Here is a 24,294-nt window from a genome sequence, read left to right as displayed (position 1 = left end):
CATCAAACTTCTCAGCATTTGTTTTTGAAAACTTCAATTATAGAAAAAAATCTGTGAAAGAGCGCATGCGTGAAAAGACGATAACAATCATAAAAAAAATCATTAAAAAAAAACAACAAAAAAAAAACAACAGAAAATCAAAAAACTATTATTGCACACAATCGACACTATAACATTCATATTAAAGTTGCAAACTTTTAAACATAAAAAAGTTAAAAATAATTCATTAAAGGTTAAAACCGGGGGGTTGAAAAAAGTTGCTTTAAAATTAACAGCTTCGTAGGAGTAGTCATAAAACGTCACACGGCATGAGATTACACAGATACCTCTAAATGACGCAGCATTCAAGCGAATAAATACATTTTAAAACTTAATGCCAAAAAACGTGTTCATTGACCTATTGTGCTTTATTTGTTCGTTTGTTGACCTCTCATGCTTCATACGATTGATTTAGAGAAGTTCGTCCTAGCGCCAGGTGGTATAATAAATTCTTTTGGTGGATTAAGAACAATAAAACGTAAAATATCAGAAAGCGATACAACGCCTAAAATGCGATCTGTTTCATCCACTACAACTAGTCGATGAACCTGTTTTAAAAGAAATTTTTGAAAAAAAAAAAAAAAAAAACCGATTTAAAAAAAAAAAGTTAAATGATGATAAAAGATGATATTGATAACAGTGTTTCATGATCGTAAATCACATAACAACATCATCCTCATCCTCATCAAAACCAGTAGATGAACAAACCTTAGCATTTGCGATTCTATCTATGATAATGTATAAACTTTCCGTAGGTAAACATTTGTGAACTCCTTCAAAGCCTTCTTGGCGATGTTCCAGAGCCTCTTGTACAGTGACATCGAGATTATTATAGGTACGTTCAGCAGCTAAATTCTAAAACAACAAATATCTGCTTTATCTGACTTCAAAATCTCTCCAATTTCAACAAAGAGTTTATGATTTTCTAAAATATACTTTTTGATACCATATTTTAGAAAATCATAAACTAATTAAATATCAATATCATCTGAATATCATAGAAAGAATTGCATTCCTGACTTATGATAACAGATTTAGCCAGAGAGTTGCAGACAAATATGTGAAGAATATTGCAGCAAAGAATCCTTATATCTTAAAATTTTGAAAGTAAACTAAAAGTTTTTTATCAATAAATTTGGTATTTTACTGTAAGCATACATTCTATTTAAACAAAAGGAAATAATTTAGAAATACTTTCTATTTGTCGTCAAATTTTTACAAACTAAGCGATAAGGGAATGTTTGCTAAGTAGATTTCTTTGAGACTGAGTGTTTTCTCTACTCGAAAGGTGTATCATGAAAGGAAAAATTTATTGAGGCAAGGTGAATCAGATTTTTGCTGCCTTCTGCTTTTTAAACTTGTCTTCTCTAAACTTGTACAGCTACCACACCTCTATTTAAACATAGCACTCTACTTTTAGAGGTCTAAGATCATTTCTGTGCTGTAAAGATCTATGCATTTTTCAATAGTTTAATTGCTGTCAAAAGTGCCATGGTGAATCTGATCAGTAGATAGAATTGTTAGAAAGATTTTATTTAATGTAAAATTTCTTGAGTTGACTTAAACATCAAATTCTGAAAAAAGGAAATATAGATGATATTTCTCATCCATTTTGAATTTACAATTGCTTTTGGGTTATGCTATATCAACAAAACATTCAACTTGTTTATTCAGAAACAACCATTTAGTTGTTTTGACTTAAAAAACTCAGGATATTGGATGAAATTTAAAATATATTTACATAATTAAGTGATTTTTTTTACGGAATGATGAAGAACACATTATCTACTTTAAAAGTTAATAAATTTCACTCAGGTACTTTGTTTTAATAACTGATACAATTTCTTGACCATTTATGTAATTGCTTGATTTACACCTTTGAATCTGATACAATAAAAATAATTTACATCAGCACCTTAAGGATTTAAAGAAGACACTATTGGTCAGGGAGATGCATTGAACTAAAATTTTTTAGCATTTTTCAAATGTATCTTTAAAGTTTGAATAAAGTAAGAAATATCATTTTGCAAAACATTTTGCAAAAGAGCTTTCTTTAACAAAACTTCATGTAACAGGAAAAAAAGGTTGTATCACTCAATTGTTTCATCAAGCAATAGTTTCTTTCAATCATTAAAATTAGGAATAAAGAAATTAGGATAAGAAAATGCACTCATAAATGAATACTTTTTTATTGGAAGGTGAAACTCTTCTACTGAAAACTCATTCCTGTTACTTTTGTACATTTTTGCATTTTTTAATGGCAAAAAATTAGAGTGGGGAAGTTTATAGTTATCAGAAAGAATTTATTTCTTTAGAAGACTATTTTCTAAATTTCATAAAACTTTTTTTTTCAACTTTTTAAGGGGACCTGCAACAAAAATTGGCTAATGCTATTGTGATCTGTTACTCAAATGGCAGAAAATGATCAACAATATTGGCAATTATGCTATTGAATAATACACCTTTTCTATATTCAGAAAAAAGATTAAAAAGGGAATCTACTAAAAAAAAGGTAGAAGAGTAACACAGTAGAAGAGTAACACAGTAGAAGAGGGGTGTGTATGAGTTAAAGTTGTGATGAAAGTAATTACAAAAGAAAAAACATAAAAATATAAATTGATTGCTTAATAATCTCCTGTATTAAATGTAAATAAAGTAAATTTTAATTTTAAAAATTGTTGACTATCAATAGCCACTTAAGATGCTACTGACATCAACTTATCAATCCAACTTACAATGACATCAAATTTTGAGTAGATATCAACACATCGATCATTTTCATCCACAATAGGAAGAGCTGAGACACGTTTCTGATCAAAAATATGAAGAGCCTCAATTACTGTTGTCCATGTATGTATCTGTAAGGGGAACAATTTTTAATTCAATAAAGATAATAAAATGCCTGATTTTTCAATACAACAACAGCAGAGTAACTTCTAAAAATTTGCTTTTTCAATTTAGAAAGCCAAAAAGTAGTCAGGAAAGAACCATGTTATTACAATCTAAGTAAAAATTTCTACATAACTTACTTTTATGACATTATATGATCCTATACCTAGTTCATGTAAAGAATATCCTAAAAAATCTGGCATAGCAAGATCATCAATCTAAAATGTTAAGCAAAAACATATAAAACTCAGTTATACCAAACCAAACTTATTTCAAAACACAATTAAATAGTTACAAAAAGGTTAGTTACAAAAAACATAGTTGCATGATTGTAAATAAACCGCAAAAAACATAGTTACATGATTGTAAATAAACCGCAAAACTTTTTTGTGAGTTAATATAAACAAAGCATTTCCGGTTTCTGGATCAATAACGGGCAACCGGTGGATTTTGTTTCTGACCAACATTTCCACAGCAGAATATATGCTAAAAAAATATATATTCTATAAAAATTTAGCAAGACACAAATGTATATTAATAAAGTTTTTTTAACGTTAATTTTATATTGATATTTTTGTTAATATTAATATGAAAAAGGATCAACACAACTTTATATAGCAACTTTGTAAAAAAATCATAAACAGATTGTTAGCTATAGTATTATGTAAAAGAAACACCTGAAATCTAAATACTAATATAAACCTTTCAGTAGGTGCAATTCGAATAAGAAAGGTTTGAAGGCTTCTTTTAAACAACTCTAAAAATAAAATAAAAACTTGTAAAAAGCAAAACATTCAAGGGAACTTAATGTTGATTGCATGTAACATAAGATTTATTTAAGTAATCAGCTATTCATTAAAACATTGACAAACCTCTCCATGTTTCTATTTTGTGTTCTTCTAGCTCCCACATTTTTACCTACAGAATACTTCAGCACATCAGTATGAATATTTATTTATAATTGAGATGTTTTCATATGCAATTATATCAAACTGAAGAAAACTTTAAACATTTCAACATTTCAATTTATACTTTAAAGAAAAAGAAAAATCTAAGAAAATAAAAACAATTTAACAACCATAGGTGACTTGTAATAGCGAATAAGTATTGTTATAAAATCTGTGATAGTTAACATTCCTAAAAAAACAATTTGAATAGGAAAAAAAGGTGACATTTTTTATATTAGGATCCACAGATATGATAATTGTTACATACAGCACTTACAAATATAATAATTATTACATATTGGTACTTTAAATGAAGTAATTTAGTTTTACTTATAAACAGCTAACCTACGAACTCTTGTACATCTGAATCCCAAACTGGAGCTGAGCGAATACCTAAGGATTGATCATATAAAGATGTTATTTAGAAAAACTATGCAAAAAAATTTAACATCATAATAACTTAAACTTAATAACAATTCATTAAAACCACAAGTTTTAAAAAAAAAAAAAGTATATTTAAGTTACCATTATGAACAAGTGCAAAGAATGCCTTTTTAACCTGAAACAGAGTTTAAAACTTCATTACCATTCATAAAAATATTGTTTTTATAGAGCAAGTTTCAGATTTGAAAAACAATGTTTGTATAAAAGAACCCTTCAACTACTTGCTCTAACAAAAAAAAAAAAAAAAAAGGTAAAGCCTTATTAAAGATTTAAAAATAGGGCACAAAGTACCAATAAAATGGTCAGAGTGGTCATTATAATTTCAATTCTTCTTAAAAACATCAAGTAGGAAGAAATTAACTATAAAAAGCAAGTAATTTTTTAACCAGAAAAGTTAAATACAAAATAATTTGCATATTTTTGGTATAGAAAAATAATGTCCACGACCTAATTCATTAACATTTGATCAAAAATAAAAAAGGCCACCCTAATGTTGCTAAAATATATTGTGAGGTTCCGATAGCCCTGATAGTTTGTGCAGTGGTTAAAAAAATGACTGAGTTCATCATAATTATCATCAGAATTAGTTTGCACATATTCTTCCTTCGAAATGGCTCCTTCATGACATCATTAAAGGTTCTAACTTCTTACAGCAGTTTCACATTTTTAAAAACTTTTAAAGTTTAAAAAAGGAAGTACAAATGCAAAAAATCAAAACAAAAAGCAGAATAGAATAATAGAGAATAGGAAAACTAATATGCCTAGTGATTAAGCCTAAGTTAACACAATAAATTGTTAATTTCATGTATTGTATTGAAATTCACACTGAAATTCAATTAAAATTTCTCTTACTTTAATTTTAGTATCAACCACAACAATTTTTGAGCTATGGGGAATACAGTCATAACATGTATGTGCTTTGAGGAAGTTTGCATAACTGAGTGTATTTTTCTCATCTAAACAAACATGCTATTAAAATGATACACATATTAGTTGCCAAATTAAAGGCCTAAATTATTGCATGAAAAAAATATAGATAGAACAAAAATTTTTTTATATAGCAAAAATGATAAATTTTCATCATGGAAACCAATTAGGTTAAGTTCCTTTAAGGATAATAATTTTCTGTGTGTAAAATCTTGAGATTTGAAAATTATTTAGAGGTTGCACATGAGCATTAGGTTTAATTATATTTGTTGACTAATTTTTTTTTAAAAGCTGATGAAATAACACTTTCACTCTGAATTTGTCAAAGAATTTTTTACAACAAAGATAGATTTAATTAAAGATCGCCAATTCCACACAGTGTTTCCAGCTTTTCAGCCAATCAGAAGAGACTGTGTGAAAACCTTACACAAACAGCTGTGCCTAGAGTTTAGTGTGACTTTCACTGCTGACTTATATACATGTGGAATTGAATGAATTTCACAACTGTATAGCCTATGTATTTGATGAAAATTAGCCCTTCTCTAGTTTTGTTTTTATTTTTTAATTATGAAAATTTTTTTTATCTGAAAACTAAAGCTTAAGGGATGCTTCAGTGTTTAAGATCATTTAAAGTAAATATACTTTTGATCTCACTATTTTAAAGTGTATACATATATAAGTAATAATTATTTTTCTTTTCAGATTCACAGAAAATATAGTTTCAAAATCTCACAGAAGACTTGTGATATTGTAGCATCAGAATGAAATCAAAGGATCCAAAATACCATTAGAAAAGAGATACTCTTGGCTACTTGCTCCATCAAGACATAACTGCAGTGATTGATAAAATTACAGGTTTTTGGAATAGAGCCCGTATTCCAATGGATCATATGAACTGAGAAATTTTACCATGAAATCATGGTCAAATTTCTCAATCATCTTGTTGAAAATGCCTTTAAAGATGATCTGAAAAAAACTGTTCCTAGTACAAATGTATTGCATGTAATTACAACTGAAAACCAAAATTTTCTCCTTACACAAAGGGAGTCTGAAAGATAAGGATTAATAGGATCAATTGACAAAATGCATGCAGTCATGAAGTCTGCTTTGAGCATAGAAAAATCTTGGAACAAAAGCACAGGCAGGATGCTGAAGAAGAGGCTTCCTTGCTTTATGCAATTGTCCAGTTACAATCATCAGGCAGCAGCAGTAGTAAATAGGAGTTATGTGAGGAGAATTCTGGGACTTTGGAAAGCCAGGAAGAGAAACACAAAACATAATTGCTGGTGCATTCACAATGGTGCTTGATCAATCAAAAATTTCTGACAGAAATATAGCGTGCTAATGTAACATCAAGAGCATTTGGACAGAATATTGAGGAATTGAATGTTAATAGGTACTCCATTTGTTGTGATTAAACAGAGTATTGTGTCAAGATTGCAGACAAACTGAAAACTGAGTTAAGAACAGATGTTCCCTAGGTTGTTCACTGGTACAGCAAACTGATGCAAGGATCAACAGCAAAAATTCAAATATTGACCGACTCCCCATTGTCCATAGTGTCTGGGTTGAAGGTGAACAACTTGGATGGAAGCATCATTTTCTACATCAGCACCAGGAAGTGATCTCAGACTTCTCAAGATGTTGCAGGATTATCACAACAAGAGAATTAGAAGTATTTAACAAATTGTCTAGCCATCTGTAAATGGCCTTGGTTTTCTTTAAACATGAAATACCCGATGACATAAAGAGGCAAATAGTGGACTCACGTAGCAAAAATATAGATGAAGAGCCATCTAAACATGTATAGAGGAATAATTGTGCTATTAAGTGATTGACTTTGTATCTATGAACATATGGTGCTTCTTTAAAAAACTAAAACTGAATCAGAAGTTCCTAAATGAAGATCTAAACAAATGGAAGGATCAAATAGGCTATCAGTCAGCTAGAAGATTGGAACAAAGCATTGAAATCACTTATGATAGTGCAGAGCAAGGAATGGCTCTTATTCAAGAATATAAACAGTTCATGACAATGAAGGTCAGTTTCAGTACCTCTTGCAGATTGTATCTAAGTATAGGCATGCCTTCCTTGAATATAAATCTGAGGCTAGTTAGCCAGAGTTTTAGTTTTTGAGCTCTATCATTTCTGGGAGAATATTTTTGAAAATAATAAACTGCAGTTCAAAAGAATATGAATTTGCCAAACATGTTCAAAAATCAAACATATTTATAAAATTTGTAGTCCAAAAGAGGTTTCCAAAAAACAAAAAAACTGTACTAACTTGCCTTATCCCTTGGTAAGTTGCCTGTACCCCTATGGTATGTTGGCACACCACATTAAAAAAAACAAGACTAGCAACATTATGCTCTTTAAGTAATTTTTTCTTAGGCAATTTTTTAATGAAAACAAGAGTAACTATAAAGAAAAAAAAGTAAAAAAAAAACAAAATTTGTTAAATAGTATAAAGAGTAATAGTGATACTAATCACCATCATCATTGTTGCCACAAATGTAAAATAATGCATTTTGAATTATGCAGGACTCATGAGATCAAAGGTTACTTTTAATGCACTCAGATACTGAACTCAGATTTTTCTCAAGTTTACTTTTAAAAAAAGGTTCCAACACAAATCAAACAAATATCTTTCTTTTAATAATTCAGATTTTTTTCTATTAGGTACTTCTTTTACTACTTGTTTTTTTACTCATCTCAATTTTAAGTTTACTAAACTTTTTTTTCTTTATCTCTTCCATATCTAATTTTTTTTTTTTTTTAAAAACATTTGGCAAATCAGTTAATATTGATTGGTCGCTTTTTTCTTGTCCTTTTTATTTAAAATCCTCTTCTTACTTCAGCTTTTCAGTCTCAAATCACCAGGAGTTAGAATCATCGTTTTTTCCTGAAGATGAAATATGGCAATATGGCTCTAAATCCTTTGAGCAATTAGCTTCTGGATTGTCTCTCTATAATATTGTAAAATCAATACAAGTAACTTAATTTACATTTAACACTAAACTTTCTCTAACAGGGACTAATTCTAAATATGGTCTAGTAGTAGTGTATGCAGACATAAAATCATGTTCACTGAAAATGTTAACATTTAATGGAAAAATTCCTGTTCTTTTAAACCCAGCTGTGATATTGCTTGGGCTATATGCTATTGGAAACTAATTACTCACAATAAGATGTGTTACAAGTTGTGTTTTGTATTTTTTAAAAGGACAAAATACATTGCAATTTAGGGTTGCAGTTTTTGGCTAAAAGGAGGTGGAAATGAGCAAACTAATACACCATTTTATTTGAAGTAGTCTGAAGCTTCTATTGAGAGATGTTAGTAAGAGACAGAGGTATTGCAGACACAGCAACTGCAACAGTTACTTAATTGCTTCTCTCAGCATAGGTAATACATCCAACTTGCTTCTCTCAGCACAGGTAATACATCCAACTTGTTTAAAACTTTTTTGAGGTACAACACAATCTGGACTTTGGACTGTGGTAATACCAGTTTCGTCCATATTTCAATATCTTCACTTTCCAGCTTTAAACAATTAAGAAATATTTCTAGTTTGTTACAACTTTCTAACACTGCACAGTGGGCCAGGTGGTAGACAAAACCTCAAAAAAAAATATTCGAAATACTTCCAACTACTCAGTATATTATGTATATAAGAGCATAATAAATGGTTTAAAACATTATTTGTAGTTTGGTAGTACATCATAAATGTACAATTATCAATTACAATTGAATATATTTAGAAATTCATTTATTAATTTTTTTAATAGATATATCACCTATAACTATGACAACGAATAACCTTTAAATTATTTAACATATGCGAAATTAATTGACACATTAATAAAATTTAATTTTATAGCTTTACGAAAAATGCCACAACAAATTCCAAGGTCTTGTATTAAACTCACAGTTTCATTTTGAAATATAAAGGTAAGATTCTTATTTATAATATTAAAATATTCTATTAAAAGTGACGCATATAGTTTAGAACCTGCTGGAACCGCTTATTAATGTTAAAATAAGTTAATACAATATATGTATAGCCTGTTGGTGGTGTTTAATTCTGCTCTTAGCTGCCCCTTTAAGTTTGGTAAACATTTAAAAAAAGATATTTTCGTAAAATGCTATTCGCGACAAACCTATTTTTTTGGTTTTAGGTAATAATAGGTGCTGTGCTTATTATACTGGCCTAATTAAATGTAGCTGAAATGAAAATAATGACCATATTTATGTTATATTTTTTTATAGTGGTTGCACTAATAACGTTAAAATCATTTTTTTGTAGTTGATATGAAGATTAGTGATGTCCATAAACGTATACGGCATGACCAACTAAAGCCTGGTGATAAATCATTTTCTATGTCTGTAGAAGCTATTCTAGTCTCTATGAATTTGGGTTCTACTGGATGTGCTGCGTTTTTAAAAGTATATCAAAAGAAATGGAAGGATGCAAACCGGGGAAATAAAAAGTTTGAAAGTAAAAATAAAAATTGGTTGGCTCAGGACTTTAAATCTACATACAGTAATAATATATCTGAGTCTGATAATTCTAGTCAATCACATAATATTGGTGGAAGACCAAGTTGCTCCTTTGAAGACGCATCTGACAAAACCAAAAGAAGAAGACTCAATGATGTTATAAATAATTTTACTACTGATGAGTTGCTCCACTCAGCAAGGCTTAAATTAAGGAATGAGTTTAATTATGAGGCTGCCAAGCAAGTTGCTGAGATATCAGAACCTTCTAGTCAATTTAAAAAGTATACACCTAATGAAGGTCTGGCATTAATTATAGATGGTGGCATGTCAAAATCAACCTACCAACTTATCAGAAATGGAGCTGAAGAACGTGATTGCCATATATATCCTTCATACAACAACATAAGATTGTCTAAAGCTAACTGCTATCCAGAGAACATCTTTGTTGATGATTATTCAGCACAAATACCACTACAAGAATTACTAAAACATACAGTAAAAAGACTCTGCGAGGTGCAAGCTCCTGTGATCAGCACAATGCTGGATTGTTTGACCCGGTTGACTTTGCGTTGCAAGGCCGGGTTTGATGGGGCTAATGGGCAAAGCGTGTACAAGCAAGTGAGTAGTGAGGAAGCTGGAGATCGTAACTTAAAAAAAGAAGAATCTCTGTTCATTACTTGCTTAGCACCACTAGAACTCAGTGGGTTCTGCAATGATAAAGAAGTACTATTATGGCGTAATGACAAGCCATCATCTACTGCTTATTGTCGTCCAATAAGATTTTCTTTTCAAAAAGAAAGCAAAGCTGTTGTCCTAGAAGAAGCAAAATATTTAGAATCTGAAATAGAAAAATGTAGTATTTTTAATGTTACTTTTAGTGGAAAAGAACTGGTTGTCAAAAGTGTTATAGAACTGACCATGATTGATGGCAAAATTCAAACTATTCTGTCTGATGTGACTAATTCAACTCAATGTTGCTCTGTGTGTGGTGTGTCTCCAAAAATCATGAATAACTTAGAAATGGTGCTGAAATTGGACAATGCTAGTAACTTAGAACTGAAATATGGTCTTTCTAGCCTGCATTCCTGGATTAGGTTTTTTGAAATGGTATTACATATTGGATACAAGCTGGAAACTCAAAAGTGGCAGTCTAGAGCTATTGAAGATAAGGAAAATGTTAAGCAAGTGAAGAAACGTATCCAGACAGAATTTATGAATCAAATGGGACTGGTTGTGGATTTCCCAAAAAGTGGAGGATCTGGTAAGTGAAATTACATAAATACTTGTATATGAATCATCAGGTTAACTATCACATATATGCAATTTGTAGGTACCAGTAATGATGGAAACACCGCCCGACGAGCCTTTGCAGACTATCAATTAACTGCCAAAATTTTGAAAGTAGATGAAACTCTTTTATTTTATTTTTACATCATTCTAGTCACTTTATCATCTGGATTTGAAATTGATAATGTCAAGTTTAAAGAGTTTTGTATTACTGCTCTTAAACTTTACATATCTAAGTATTCCTGGTATTACATGTCACAATCAGTACACAAAATTTTAGTTCATGGTCATGCCATCATTGCTAGACAGTACTTGCCAATTGGACTGATGTCAGAGGAGGCACAAGAGGCCCGCAACAAGGATTTTAAAAAGTTTAGGAAAGATTTCAGTAGAAAGACTTCTAGAATAGACACAAACCGCGACCTGGTTAACAGACTACTTGTATCTAGTGATCCTGTCATAACATCATTAAGAAAAGGTCATAACAAAAATAGTAAGAGTTTTAAAAAAATCCCCAGTGAAGTTTTGGCTTTGCTGAGGGAATCAGCTCCACCTTCTTCTAGTTCTTTGTAGCTAAACACAATTTCTTGTTTGATTTTTTGAAAAGAAGGTTGATTTAAAAAAAAAATTTTTACTAAGCCTATTAATTGTAATTTTGTTATTAAAAACTAAAATATTCTTGATAAAAATAAATATTATTTCATGTATAATGATTATTTATATATCGAAATGGGTTTGGGGAGCAATTGGGTAATAATTAGGTTTTGTCCACCATATCCTATATATCTGGCCCACTGTGCACTGGTGGGATAAAAACTGGAAACACAAACTTGACTTATTGCTTCATGTTTTCTTACTGACAGTTGTTAGGGTAAGCAGTGAACCAGTCTTCCCCTTGATGGTTCGTTTTACTCCAATTTTATGCTATAAGCTTTTCCATACTGGAAAGCTAATTTCCACATTTCTTTGGGAGAAAGTTCATAATAAATATCAGAAACTTTTGTGACATTGTGCTAAAAGATCATTTTGTAAATCATTGAAGCCCTAAATAAAATCACAAACATGTTAATTAAAATGTTAAAAGTGAGAAACCCCTTTTTTTATGTATATTACATAAACATAAAAAAAATTAAGCTTAACTTCTAGATTTTATGTAGCCTAGTGTGTTTGGCATGTTACTTTATATTTTTGAAGTATTGGAACAGGCTTTTTGCAGGAACATTTAAGTCTCTGGTTGTTTTTCTAATATAACATCCTTTTATCAAAATAGCATTAACAGCATTTTTTATAACATATTGAGTATTTATAGGCCTGTCCATTTTTCTTTTACTGTTTTCCATTCCTGCAGATCTGCAGTATTCTATAACAAACATTTGAAATTGAAAACTTTAGTGAACTTATGGCCAATATGAATAGGGGTAAGTTGATATATGCTGCCAACTAGCCCCACAATTATCATGCCATCTGCAATGTTCATAAAATGACCTAGAAATCCTCAACAATCCAAACTATTGAAAAATCCAAATTGTGACAGGTTAGAATGAACCATATAACACTTACATTTATTTGAATTTATTTGATAAAGCTATTGCTTTTAAGAATTAAAAAAATAATGCATTTATAAAAGTTACAAAACTATTTAAATAATGTAAAAAGTACTTAAACTTCTATGCACATTTACTAATTAAAATAATATGCTAATTCCCTTGATACTACACTGGAAGATCTTTTATTTAAGCAGGAAGGTTCCCATGTATATTCTGGAAATTTCTGGTAAAAAAATTCAATATTAAAAGCAGTGTGCCAACTTAACTATGTAGCAAACTAGCCTTGATCTCCTCTACTCTATTTATAATTTTAAAATAATAATTTACCAATAATTTATAATACTGTTATTTTTGTCTTATAGGATAATGATAAAATAGGAAAATAGGAGAGCTTTATTAATCATGTGCAACCTTTATTTGTTATATATATATATATATATATATATATATATATATATATATATATATATATATATATATATATATATATATATATATATATATATTCATATGATACATATATATATAAATAATATGAAAAGATGTAGATTGTTCTTAAAATACATTATAGCATATCTAACATAAGACATTAAGTATACATAAAAAATGTTGCCACCTGTTGCACCCTCATCCGTACATTGGATTTCAACAACTTTTTTAAATGACATCTAGATTAGATAAAACATAACACATTTTTGTGTACTTTATTCAGTATTTAATATTTTGAATATCTTTATATATTTTAAATACAATATTTAAAGCATGGATGTAACTTTAATTTGATAAACTGGTAATTTCATAACTTATTGAATAATTTAAGCATTTTATATTTAATAGACATAAAAGAATCCTATTTACTGTTTATCAAAAGAATAATACTTTTTAGACACCTTAGAGTTCCCATAAAATGACTCAGATTTTATATTACCACTTGGCACAGTTTCTCCAGATATTCGAGTTTTGACATATCTGTTTTGTGGAGAAGTAGATAATGCATGAATTTGTAAAGGCATTGTATGATTAGAACGATTTGGAATGTTTACAGGTAAACTTCCACTACTAGCAGTGTTGTGCATTTCTACATCATCTGTACTGGCTTGATGAAGCAATTGCTCAATATTATCTGACAGAGAACTACCATTCACAGTCTAATAAACAAAAATAGCTATAAAAATAAGTTCTGATATACATTATCAAAACAAATATTACATAAAACATTATTTTTTTTTACTTAAGTCCTATTTATCATTTAACTATTTGTATCAAAACCTAGTTACAAATATTGAAAATTTCAAAAACATCAAAAGATTTTAAAATAATTATCAAAATATTGGAAAATCTCTATTGTCCACAAAAAAGGTACATAGCAGGGACAGATGCAGAGCATAGAAAAATTTTATTACTTAATGTGAATTCATTTAAACTAAAGCTTGAAAAAAAACTAATGTATGAGAAACAAGTTTACTGTAACTACTAAACTTTTAAATTTGTAAAAAAGGAAAAAAGGAGTTTACTATATGTATATACAAATGTAACAATAGATAATACCACAGATCAAAGCTTTGCATTATTAAAATTAGCATAGAGAAATACCTTGTTAGCACTACCTAATATACACACATAACTTTATCAATAATCTAGAATCTATCTGCTAAAAATGGCTACAAATGACTTCTCATCAGTATAATAGTGATATTCTAGTAGTGAAGTACCTTAGAAGATAACTATATTACCTACAGCTGTGTGTTATATACATATATATTACTAAATATTTCAAAATAAAAGTTCATACATTATCAGTGTAATCATAGTTCATATTGACTGCTTTAACATCGTCGCCTTATTTTACTTGATTAGCTGTAATAACAAAGAAATAGCTGAAACAACTGAAATTTAGCTTCCACCACTGTGCAGGTCTATGAATGTGCAATTGCGTATTTTATCTAAATCTTATACTTTAAAATAACAATCCTGTTTAAAAAAACGTCTAATGGGTAGGGGAGGATCCACCTCGAAATTCAAGTTTGGCAAATTACAGATTTGTTAGACAGCGGTTTTCAAAATACCCCTCTTTCTTTCTTTGAATGAAAATATTCTGTAAGTGACTTATTTTTTAAATCCGTTATCAAAGTGTTATATAAAACAATTACATAGACAGAAAAATTAGCTTGTGCGAAATGTAATTTAAGCTTAATAGTGCGTAAATAGTTTGATGAGAATACCGGTAGTTAATGAGCTTAACTGCTAATCTTAATAAATCTTGTACGTTTATTCTAAAAAATTTAAGAAACAATTACAAAGAAGAAAATAATTGAATTCCTTAACACCGTTTATCGAATAATATGGCAGTAAAGATTTTTTTTCTTCAACTGAGCCCACAATGATAAAAACAACTTTAAAGAAACGTAAATCTTGAAGAAAACAGTCAGCCTACCGACAACAAAATAACCAACGTTAACAAGTTTTTAATCATTGATGCTTACATTAAGGTCATTTTTTAAATAACACGAATGTATCCACAAAAAAAAATCTCAAGTACCGCGGTGTGACCTAACTAAGTCCTACGCTTTAAGAAAGTCCTTATTTAAGAAATGACAAATTTCGTATATATAAAAGAAACATTTGCGGAAAATAACTTTGTTGTTTTAACTAGATATCTAGTTAGATAAAATAACTAAATTTTTTTCTCTAAATGTTTATTTTATGAATAAAAAATTTGTCATTTCTTAAATTAGGACTTTCTTAAAGCATAGGACTTTATTAGGTAACACCACGGTAGTAACTGTTTAATTTATATTACCTATAGCTAAAGCTGGCCCTCGATGTCATTCTAAATCACTTTTGTTTAAAACGTTTTATTTTTTAAATATTTAATTCTAAGATTTAAATCCCAACTTTATTGGATAGGGAATCTATCTGTTTATAGAGTTTCTTTTTCATCATCTGTTAAATCAGTTACAGCTGACGACTATTAAATTCCTAGTTTGAGAAAATTAAATTAACTAAACGGTCTACATGTAAAATTTAGTCATTTTTTTATGGCAATATTATATTCTTAACCCCGGCCTGTTGAGATGATGAAAGAGAGGAAAAGTTAAGGGAAGGCGGCATTGGGGAGGGGAATCTTTTCAGTTGTCACTCCTCATGCAAAGTTGTTTTTTTTTTTTTTTTTTTTTTTTGACTTTGGCGTGTGACAAAGAAAACGTTAATCAGACAAAATAATAATCATATATGAATCTATTAAAACGTTTTTTTCCTACTAAAAAATATATATAGTGGTCTCAAACTTTTAGCCGGTAACAAATAATATTGGCCGAAAGTTTGGTATGACCTGAGAGATACATGTAAATATATTATTATTTACAAATAGTTGAAGTATTTTATAGAAATTAACATTATTTTAGCATATGCTTAAATATTGTTTTACGCTTAAATATTTCGTTATTGTTTTAATATAGACACTTAGAAATGCACAATTGAAAATAAATGCAGCTTTTTAAAGTTAAATTCTACTTACAGTCTTCAATCAACTTCTTTAAAGTAAAAATATCATTAAAAAAAAGGTGAGATTTTATGAAACTTGTGTTAAAAAAGCGATCTGCTAGATTTGCACAATCACAAAGATCTGAACGCGCTTTTTCGATAAAGCTAAACACATCAAAGTCTTGCGTTCATCATACAATACTGAGATAATGACAAAGTGGGAGTCATCTAGATCTTCTTTGCTCAGGAAGTCCAAAAGCTACAACAACAAGAGAATAGTAGTTTATTGTTGTTACCAGTAAACGAGATAGACAACTCACACCAAAAAGTTGGATTGAAGTGAACAAAATTCGGAACAAATCTGCTTCTCTAAGTACAGTTAAAAGAGGTCTACGTGATCGAGTTGGTGTCAGTTAACAAAACTTCGGCCACAAAATAAGAAAAAAAAGACTAGAATGGTCTCTGTTCATTGTGAAATAGAAGACTTTGAAAAAGTACTTTGGAGTGACGAATTGAATTTCAGAACACATCTTTGGAAAAGAAGAATTTACGTTCGCCAAAGCAACAATAAGAATATCTAATCAAAGTAAATGATGCCTACAGTGAAGCATTTTGAGGGGCTCTGTTGGTTAAGGATTGTTTCATCAACTTTGGAGTTCAAATCTTGTAAAATCTGGTTTTATTTTATTTTTTCGTGATCCCTACTATGACGGGCCTGTTTGACATTATGCGGCATCACGTAGATAGTAATGAGCAAATCTTTTTTTTTGATTTAAAGTATGCAAATAAATACAATACAGAAGTAAAAAATTAAATGAACGCGCTTTTAAAAATTGGCTTATGTATAGGTATAGGTACGAAGAGTTCCAATGTATATATATAAAGAGAAGCACTCAATAAAGTTAACCAGTGGCTGGCTTTTAATAGATTAAGTCCGTTTGCTGATTTTACTTCTAAAAGAATTTGGGTAGGTTTACTGAGTGAAAACTTGGATATTTAATTATATTTCATAATTTAGGGGTTGTTTGCTGTAAGAAATTTGAAAAATTCAAAATTTTTAAAGCATTAAGCCTTTGAGAATCAAAAAAAAATAATAATAATAATGCTATAAGTACAATTAAGGAAACTGGATCTTTAATTGCACCATTGGAATTTTATATTGTATCACTTACTTGATTTCAAATAATTTGTAATTTAGCTAATAGTTTATAATTTTAAATTTAAGCAAACTAAGAGAACTGATTAAAACGAATGTTTTTTGTAAAGATCAGCACATGGAAATATTCTGATATAGCGTAGGCACCAAACTGCGAAAGTGAAACAAAGTTTTTCATTTAATAAAGTTTATGAACCTTTAATTAAAATACAGAACACAAGTGTCACCAAATGTAGTACAATTTTCATAAAGATTGAATTTTTACCAATCGTGTAGTTAGGATTTGATTAGAGAAGAGGAGAAGACGGGTATTAAAAAATTATACATAAAAACTTCATTTTTTGCTAAAGCTGCAGATGCGTTTCTGTTTTTGATTAACACCTGCATAGCCACAATGACACAGATCTTTGCAAATGAGATGTCATATTCATTTTTGTGACTGCTTCACAGAGTTAACAAAACCAGTTTTCATTATGAAGCATTTGCATGCTTGAACTTTTCACATCCTTCCTGCCCTGTTCTATCTTTTTAATTGATCGTGATACAAGAATTGATTTTAATTGATCGTGCTTCATGAGTTAAATTGATCGTGGTATAAAGTTGTTCAAGAGAATACATCTTCACAAGGACTACTTGTCAATACAAAAGTAGTAATGAAATTTTTCTTATTTCAATTGAGTGGCAAAGTTTGTATTGGAATTTCTTTTATTGGAATCTTCTTTAAAAAAGGCTTAAAAAGTTGAACTAAAATAATTGTTAAACTTGAATAACAAACAACAACAAGTGGAGACTTTTATGTAAAACAGGTTGTGTGTAAAGCTAGAAAATGACTACTTACTGTTTAGGAAGTTGTCTGGGTAATTCTGAAGTCACTAAGTCTTTTTCCTGGAATTGTTTACCGGCCAAATCCCAGCCTCTAAATCTGTTAATGAACAGCTATTTCCTTATCAATTGAAATTAAGTAATATATTTGCCCACATGCTTTTGCATCCATTTATCACAAGCAATCTTATACTTAGAATTCAAACCTGTGTAAAGTTTTTAGTCTATGAGTAGTATGGGATGGTAAAGATAGTATTACCATCCCATGATCTCAAGCTAAAACTAATAGTTCTATATTTTTTGTATGAGTTGGATGACTATTAAGAAAAAGAACTATTTTCATTTGTTTTGGATGCTCTGTTAAACGTTTAAAACAAAGATAGCTTATAAGACGCCTAACAAAGAAAGCAAATCAGAACATCCAAAATTTGTCAATGGTATTGCTGCGTCTTTGAGCTCATTTTTGAATCTCCTAAAATTGAAAATCAGCATAGGGTACCCAGCAAGCACACAACGTTGAAACAACGTTGAAACAACGTTGAAACAACGTTGAAATAACGTTGATCGACGTTGATCAACGTTATTTCAACGTTGTTTCAACGTTGTATGCCTGCTGGGTACAAAAGATCCACCAGCATTCATGCAATATACTCCAGAGGTATTAACACCTCTTTCACCACTTGATATACATCCTACCTGATCTTTACCTTATAAACGTAAAATTGTAATTGGCTTCCGAACTGTACTTGTTCCAGTTTCATCAACTCTTTGTAGTTATATTGTGCTTATCAATGAGCTCTGCAAGCTTTTTTAAAAATAATCCAAATTTTTCTCTACAGAAATTGGTGGCTGTTACCATAAATGTTGGTTCAAGTAATCTCAAATTAAGGCAGGGGTGACGTTTCATGAATTGGTAATACCACTTCTTTCCAGCCACTCTCACTTCATTGTTAAACTGATGAGGCATTTAGTTCCTCTCAGCAATTTCAAATGCTAATTTTCTTTGGTCTTTAGTATTAATTCCTAACGAATCGAGATTTAAGACATGTTCTAATTTTTTCACAACATCAGGAGGTAAATTACTGCGTCTACTAAAAAGTTTAATTCAATTGTATCAATTTTTTTCTTTATGTCCCATATGTCGTTTCAATGTTGGTTTAGGAATTCTAATTTTTAAAAACCTACATTTAATCCGTCAAATTTTACAATTTCTCACCCACCTCCACCCAATATTTTTGATTGATTATGGATAGAACATTTTATGTTGATTAATAATCATATAAAATCTAGGTCTCAAAATTAAAGTAAAATGCTCTAATCTGATGTTGAAAGTTGAAAAGTACATTATATATCGATATTCACTGTCTTGATTAATGATTAATTTTGTTTAAAAGTTAACTTTTAAAAGTATAAATAACCTGACTTCTATTTTTTTATTACCAAGATTCCGAATAATAGAAGGTTAAGCGAATTTTATCACACGCCTATGCGAATACTATTAAGTTTAATTACTACATACCACTTTGTTTTAGCTGAATTCTTACTTTTTTATCTAAAATATCTTTTATAAATTTTATAAAATAGTTATAAAAATTCTTTTATTTATTGTATAATATAATAAACTCTAAAACGACTAAAAATTGTTTATATTAAAACTATTGACATCCTTTTATGATATCAAGTTAAGCCCTAGTGAATTTTTAGTTTTTTATACGCGTGTCAGATAAAAAGAAAAGTTTCAAAATAAACTAAAAAAAGGTTTAAAAATTTCTTTTTTAGAAAAATAGTCTTTTATTCTATTACAAAATTCAAGCTCACCAGAATGAATTATATTTTTTTTATAAGGATCACTTCTTTCAAAAGAATAACATATTTTAAAACTCGTTTGTGATTTCACTGAAAACAATTTTCGCATTTATAAAAAAGAAGAAAACTTTTTATACATTACTTTTTACAAGCAAAAACCAGGCTGGCAAGCTTTTGCTTTTAAAAACAAATAATTTTTTTTTTTACTAAAGAAGGAGAATATTAGCGATTTGTTGTGTATTATTCAACTTTCAACATTGTTCAAGAATTAGACAAATAATAATAATGTATTTTAAATTCTAGGTAATTATTTCGAATTTAGATAAAGTATGGTTTCACAAAAATACGCTGAACTAAGTATATCTTCTACATTTTTTTTAGTAAAATATGCTGAGCTATATATCCCAAAAATAAGAAATCTGCAATAACTAATAAATGAGAGGTTAAAAATACTGTTGACTAATTTTATTTAGCATAGATAAAAATTAAATATAAAACAACAAGTAATGTCAAAAGTATAATACATAATATTGATAATCTTACTAAAATAGAAGTACTTGGTTCACTTTCTCGATTTTTTTTTTTTTTTTTTTAATCTATTTTTTTTTTCGCTTGGCTTAAATTAAAGATTAATGTCAGTTATAGATTTTTGTTTTCCTCTTTTACACTCAATAATAAAAATTGCTATTCATGGTGTTCTTAACAATATTAAACTGAAATTTGATTTTGACACTCTTATTAGTCTCTTTCCAATTAAAATATCAGAAAAATTATTTGGTCTAGAATTCGGAGCAGCATTATTGTTATAAGGAATTAAGGATAACAATAGAGTTTTCGTCTATCACTTTTATATCGTGTTACCATTGATTTTTTTTATAAGCGATTCAACAGATGTTTTAACGAAAGCATATATAACTTTTACTTACTTATTTACATTTTTATTTATTTATTTTTTGCAGAAACGGATGCAAGTGTGTAAATGATATTAAAAATTCAAGAAGGACAGGTAGAAAGTCTTAAAAAATTTTCTTCGTGTGCATAATTTTTTTATTATTAATATTCAAAATTTTATGTAAATTATATTTTAAGAAAAAGCAGTTTTACCACTTCTTCAACTCATTTATAATAAATAGTTTCATACAGCGCTTGTTTTCGGCTTCATTTTGTACTTCACTACTACAAATTCAGTTTTTGCATAATGAACGGTGCACTTTTAAAATTCAAAGTTCAAAGTTAAAATATTTCCCACCTCATTTTAACGGAAAATTGATCTTTTTATTGACTAAATGTTTTTATCTACTTGTGTTTATTAGTTTATCATGAAAAACAATAGTTATTGTAAAATAAATACTAAACATAAAAACTTACTTTCTTAATGTTTTGAATATTTTCACATTTAGTAGTTTCACAGTGGTACTAGTGACCGCCTGGAGGTCATATTTGACCGGGACCCTGGCTCCGGTCGCTCACTAAATGGTAGAGCTATCAATTAAATCCAGAGGAGTTAGAATAGCCTCAATTTCGATTTTTAATTAAAATAAAGTTAAAAATATGACTTTATAAACAATATGCAGTTTCAACATTTTTATCTACAGTTTTAACTGAAGTTATAATTTATCAATCCTTTCCGTTAATGTTCTGTCGCAATTTTAACTTTGCGGGAATGAAAATTATGCCGGAAGTCCGTATTTGCGAAAACAGAGCTAGATTACATCTCTAACCAATAGACAAATAACGATAGTAATAGTAATAATAAAACAGAAAATTGCACCAGCTTGAATAAGTATAAGTTCGCTGCGCTACAAAGTACGGAAAAAAAAGTTCTTAAGTATTACATCCAAATTATACCTTAATTTTTTTCCACTAAAAACTTATTATTTTTACTTCTTTTAATAGTTTTTATTAAGATAAAAAAATACAGAATTTTTATCTTAAAAAATAACTTTTTTTTTGCATTTGTATGATTTTTTTGTTCTACATATTTTAAGGGGAAAACTTCGTTCTTAGAAATTATAGCAATTAGCCGCTTATGCATGAACGTCCCAATTATCCTTTTGGGGCATACGAGCAAAAGCGTCTCAAAAAGTGTAGCATTTTTAAAAATGAATTTTAAAAAATGCTACTCTTTTGAGACCCTTGTGCACGATTTAGAAGATGCGAGCTCCTGTAGATTAGATGATCGATTATGGTTTCAGACAAAAAAAGAGTATAGAATTATAAGAGCATGAAAGTTTGTAAACAAAATTTCTTTAACAAATATTTGCATTCCATAAGTGGAGATGTGTTTTTCTGGGGTTTAAAACAATAACTTTTAAATAGTAATTTCAAGTGCGCAAAAAAATCTGGATACTATTACTATTTTAGAAGAGATTTTTATATATTAATTTTATTCATCTAAGACTATGATCAACATTTTGTTCATCAAAAATGAGAAAAGTAAATGAATCTGCTAAAGCTAGTATCTAATATCACTCGTATTATTTAACTAAAAAAAAACAAAAAACAAATACTTAAGATTAAAAAAACAAACAAACAAAAAAACTAACCTACCGAGTTGAAATTCAGTCTTCGCTTGGTACTATCTTGAGACTTAGACTTTTTACCTCTCAAAAGTTTAATGTGACGAGACATTCTCAGAGGAGAAAAGACTAAGTTACACTGAAAGAAAAATAAAAAAGTTTTTATAAATTTAAAAATCAAAACTTTTCATACAAAAAAATTACCAGTACTATTCTAAAAAACTTGGTGGAATTTTGTTTATAGTTTATTAATAACTTAAATGGAATTTTAATTGGGCCATCTGAGTGTACTGAATTTAAATTTTGCGGAGAGCAGACAAAAATTATGAATTAAACTACTTCAGTTCGGTGCGTTTTTCTCCCGATAAAAAAGTTTTATAATCGTATTTTTATCATTAGAATGTTCAAAGGATTTTTTTTTCATTGTTGATGTTTTTTTTCATGAATTTTCTAAATTCCTTTCTTCATTAACTTAAACCTTTTAAAAACTAGTGCTATTTTTAGTTAGTTTTTTTTTTTTTTTTTTGCGTTTTATTTTTATATAAATAGCTGCGTCAATAATTACCGCAGAATACAAAGTAGCTTACCAATGTGAGCACACTACACGAAAACAAAATCACAAACCCCTACTCTCGAGTCTCCCTAAATATTTTTTTTTTCTGCTTTATAACATTTTAGGTTTATTATCGCTTTTTTTTTACTAAAGAGACAAAAAGAAAATGCATTATTTAATGAAAAATAAATTTTTAACTAATCCTCTATTAAAGCCAGCAGATGTCAAAAAAGTTGTTGTTGTTTTCCATCTTTAAAAAATGTATATACATATATATATATATAAAAAATCTCTTAAGTTTTAATAGACTTCCGTTATTAAAACTTTAAAAGAAAAAAACCTACAAACTGCTAAAAAGTGTCACGAACATTCCCAATAAAAACAACACTTGTACTTAATTACCAATCCTTTTAGAACATCACGAGTAAATCCTAGTAGATAATGCATCTTTTGAAGTTACTCAATTCTCGTATCATATATATTTAATGTCATAGGAAAGAATGTTATCATCGGTCACTTATTTCTTTCTAGAATCACATATTTGCCACAATTGAATTTGGAGAAGCAAAGAAATCCCTTAATCCGCCCACAAGTCTACTAAAGATGAAGTCTGTTATAAAATGAATATTTCAATGAATATTGCAAGGTGCGATATTCCATAGCGATTGCCACCATATCCAACAGCAATTTCTGTGATTTATCTCTATGTGCTGCTATTACAATTACAGAGCCAACTGATGAGCATAGGGCTTTGTGCAGACTCTGCATTGCAGAGCAAAAAATCTATTAATGTCACTATTGCTTTTATTATTATAAAAAAATTAAACAGTTTAGATTTTTTTTTTTTTTTTAATTTTATTTTTTTTTGCATCATCAGACGTCATCTTAAATCATTTAATTTAAAATGTTTGGATTAACGTTTTATTAAATTTCTAAACATTTTTTTTGCTTTTTCATTAAAAACACTTGTTTAACGAATTGGGAGTAACTGGGTTGTTTTTTTTATTTTTGGACAAGTTTGCTAAGTTCTGTATTTCTCCCATTCAAGCTCGTGATCGATGATTCTTCATTACCATATAGTGTAACATAGTCTTAAGTGTGTCTTGTTTACGTTTTATTTTCATATAACCTCTATCTAATAAGAGTCATTATTTCCAGTTTTATCACCCTTAAATTTGCCTTTAAAAATAATCACTAAATACATATTAAATTTGCTTTTAAAAAACAACCACTAAATGCATATTAACCAAAGTCAACTTTGCTTAAAATTTGTATACCTGTGTTAATTAGTGTATCTCGAATGGTTAGTCAAAACTCATTCTGATTCATAAAAACATTTTATTTATGAATTAAAATGAGTAAAATTCGAATTTTTAA

At 28.9% G+C, this 24,294-nt stretch overlaps 2 protein-coding genes and 2 long non-coding RNA genes across 13 annotated transcripts; 2 read left to right on the top strand and 2 right to left on the bottom strand.

Moving 5' to 3' along the window:
• Positions 1–137: 137 nt before the first annotated feature.
• Positions 138–23,740, bottom strand: LOC149887096 (5'-AMP-activated protein kinase subunit gamma-1-like). 9 transcript variants are annotated; one of them, XM_090090698.1, is made up of 16 exons: positions 22,952–23,007; positions 22,396–22,503; positions 21,214–21,314; positions 13,469–13,726; positions 13,195–13,246; positions 5,172–5,275; positions 4,401–4,434; positions 4,221–4,268; positions 4,007–4,065; positions 3,801–3,846; positions 3,631–3,685; positions 3,288–3,414; positions 3,069–3,146; positions 2,775–2,897; positions 748–894; positions 138–587 (listed from the first exon to the last, which is right to left on the bottom strand). In XM_090090698.1, exons 4-16 carry the CDS (start codon positions 13,652–13,654, stop codon positions 438–440), a joined length of 1,209 nt encoding a protein of 402 aa, XP_089946824.1. In that variant the 5' UTR covers positions 13,655–13,726; positions 21,214–21,314; positions 22,396–22,503; positions 22,952–23,007; the 3' UTR covers positions 138–437. The 9 variants fall into 9 exon arrangements, 7 of the variants coding, with proteins under 7 accessions (XP_089946824.1, XP_089946820.1, XP_089946821.1 ...); XR_016453419.1 differs by lacking the exons at positions 21,214–21,314; positions 22,952–23,007 and adding an exon at positions 23,320–23,740 and having other exon boundaries at positions 3,606–3,685; XM_090090694.1 differs by lacking the exons at positions 21,214–21,314; positions 22,952–23,007 and adding an exon at positions 23,320–23,740.
• Positions 5,936–12,994, bottom strand: LOC149887098 (uncharacterized). Its single transcript, XR_016453424.1, has 3 exons — positions 11,834–12,994; positions 8,266–8,834; positions 5,936–8,182 (listed from the first exon to the last, which is right to left on the bottom strand). It is a non-coding gene; the product is annotated as an uncharacterized LOC149887098 (long non-coding RNA).
• On the top strand, positions 8,015–11,729 carry LOC149887099 (uncharacterized). Of its 2 annotated transcripts, XM_090090692.1 has the most exons (3): positions 9,062–9,195; positions 9,551–11,005; positions 11,075–11,729. In XM_090090692.1, exons 2-3 carry the CDS (start codon positions 9,556–9,558, stop codon positions 11,602–11,604), a joined length of 1,980 nt encoding a protein of 659 aa, XP_089946818.1. In that variant the 5' UTR covers positions 9,062–9,195; positions 9,551–9,555; the 3' UTR covers positions 11,605–11,729. The 2 variants fall into 2 exon arrangements, with proteins under 2 accessions (XP_089946819.1, XP_089946818.1); XM_090090693.1 differs by having other exon boundaries at positions 8,015–11,005.
• LOC149887097 (uncharacterized) lies at positions 20,063–23,588 on the top strand. Its single transcript, XR_016453423.1, has 3 exons — positions 20,063–20,148; positions 20,805–20,851; positions 23,449–23,588. It is a non-coding gene; the product is annotated as an uncharacterized LOC149887097 (long non-coding RNA).
• Positions 23,741–24,294: the final 554 nt, after the last annotated feature.

Source organism: Hydra viridissima, unplaced genomic scaffold, assembly GCF_058129835.1.
Source record: "Hydra viridissima isolate aposymbiotic clone 2 unplaced genomic scaffold, HvirCarnegie_v1 scaffold_6, whole genome shotgun sequence".
NCBI classification, from domain to species: Eukaryota; Metazoa; Cnidaria; class Hydrozoa; order Anthoathecata; family Hydridae; genus Hydra; species Hydra viridissima.
Note: the sequence above shows the minus strand (reverse complement) of the source record. Positions and strands in the feature narration are given on the sequence as shown.